This window comes from Diospyros lotus, chromosome 8 (genome assembly GCF_014633365.1).
Source record: "Diospyros lotus cultivar Yz01 chromosome 8, ASM1463336v1, whole genome shotgun sequence".
NCBI lineage: Eukaryota > Viridiplantae > Streptophyta > Magnoliopsida > Ericales > Ebenaceae > Diospyros > Diospyros lotus.
Genome location: NC_068345.1, coordinates 8521184 through 8522906, shown reverse-complemented (window position 1 = coordinate 8522906; position 1723 = coordinate 8521184). Strand labels below are relative to the sequence as shown.

At 39.3% G+C, this 1723-nt stretch overlaps 1 protein-coding gene across 1 annotated transcript; it reads left to right on the top strand.

Annotated features, from left to right (window-relative positions):
* The first annotated feature begins 328 nt into the window (after window positions 1-328).
* On the top strand, window positions 329-1282 carry LOC127808425 (protein STRICTOSIDINE SYNTHASE-LIKE 10-like). The gene is made up of 2 exons (XM_052346958.1): window positions 329-594; window positions 679-1282. The coding sequence occupies exons 1-2, from the start codon at window positions 362-364 to the stop codon at window positions 1046-1048; spliced, it is 603 nt and encodes a 200-aa protein (XP_052202918.1). The 5' UTR covers window positions 329-361; the 3' UTR covers window positions 1049-1282.
* Window positions 1283-1723: the final 441 nt, after the last annotated feature.

Genomic DNA, 1723 nt, shown 5'->3' with positions numbered 1-1723 from the left:
TTTAGTTGTGAGATTCTCTCTCAACAGGCACACCCGCAATAACCTTCCTTCGTCGTGTAAAATATCATTGGTGTGATTTATTGACAATTAAATTAGGTTATACCTATTTATAAGTGACAATTCTAATTAATGGGTTAGGGTTCTTATATATATATCTCTATCCCCAAATTAGGTTTTATTTGATGAAATCCTATCTCTGTCGAACCTCTTTAACAGACTACCAATATAAGATTAAAAAAATTAAAAAATCATGACCACCACTCTTTAGGAAATACTAAATCTTAAATAAGACTTTTTTTTTTTTTTGGTTTGTCTGGTTTGCAGGACCAAGGAACTTTGTGATGGCACAACTGATCCAAATATGGGACCAATATGTGGAAAGCCTCTAAGCCTCAGTTTCAACTACAGAACTGGGCAACTTTACATTGCAGATTCTTATTTAGGGCTTCGAGTAGTAGGCCCTTGTGGAGGACTTGCAACCCTACTTGCCTCAAGCGCAGAGAACGTGGCCTTCCAGTTCCTCAGCTGCGTGGAAGTGGACCAGCTCACTGGCACCGTTTACTTCACAGATGTTAGTCAATTTTACGATCTAAGGTACCCACAATTCTAGTTTCAAATGTTTAAATTGATTACTTGATTTGTTAATTTCTCTTATTCCTATGACTGCTACTTCAACAGAAACCACACAGAACCCGGATTTTTTAAGGACTTCAGTGGGAGGCTGCTAAGCTATGATCCTGAGACCAGACGAGCATCCGTGTTGATGAAAGGGATCGGCGCTGCCACTGGTGTCGCCATCAGTGCAAATGGAAACTTTCTGCTTGTGTCGGAGAACCTCACAAAGAGAATTCATAGGTTTTGGCTGAGAGGTTCCAGGGCTAGCACCTCGGAAATTTTCTCGACCCTTCCGAGAAACCCATACAAAATTCGGAGGACGGCTTCAGGAGACTTCTGGGTGGCAATGGCTACTTGGAACACAGAAGCAACGCCGTTTGAGGTTTTTCCGTTGGCCCAGAAGTTCAATTCGAAAGGTGGTGTTGTGGCATAGTTGGACTTCGATAAGCAGTACCATAACAAGGCGATGACCGGCGTTATGGAGCACAAGGGAGCACTGTACCCAACGTCCCCTTACGTTAGCTTCATTGGCGTGTACAAGAGCTCGGAGACCTCTAGGTCTGCACTTTAGACTACCATCCAAGCAACTGTTAGCACAAATAATGTTGAATTGAACATGCTACGTAACTTGAAATAATTGCATGAAAAATAATTTCTTGGAAATGCTGCCTCGTGATTCATGTGTGTTTGGGTGACAACTGATGATCAAAAACGTTATTAGATCGTCCAAATTGCACTTTCATATGTATTTGTGCACGTGTTCTTGTGTTTCCCTTCATATATATATATATATATAATTTCAGCTTTCATGGAATCCTCAAATATATATACTTCATTATTATTGTTAAATTTATAATTATATATAGACATAACTAGGGCACAGGCACGAGCATCGGGGGGGGGCTGTGCAAAGATGGTCATCTTAATAATTAATAATTACATTTATGCAATTTTATACCTCTATTTAAAATCTTTAAAAACCTCATCTCATTCAAGTTGAATTTATTGATATATATCTTAGTGTCCCGCGTCAATTTTTATGAAATAAGTACACATACTTGTAAAATTTCTCCCTTAACTCTTAATCGCCTTCAAATGCTCAGGAAGG

Excerpts from the sequence above, each read along its gene's own strand:
- LOC127808425 (XM_052346958.1), top strand. The coding sequence starts at position 362 with ATGGGACCAATATGTGGAAAGCCTCTAAGCCTCAGTTTCAACTACAGA. Across the intron at positions 595-678 it reads AGTCAATTTTACGATCTAAG|AAACCACACAGAACCCGGAT; the intron begins GTACCCACAATT and ends CTACTTCAACAG.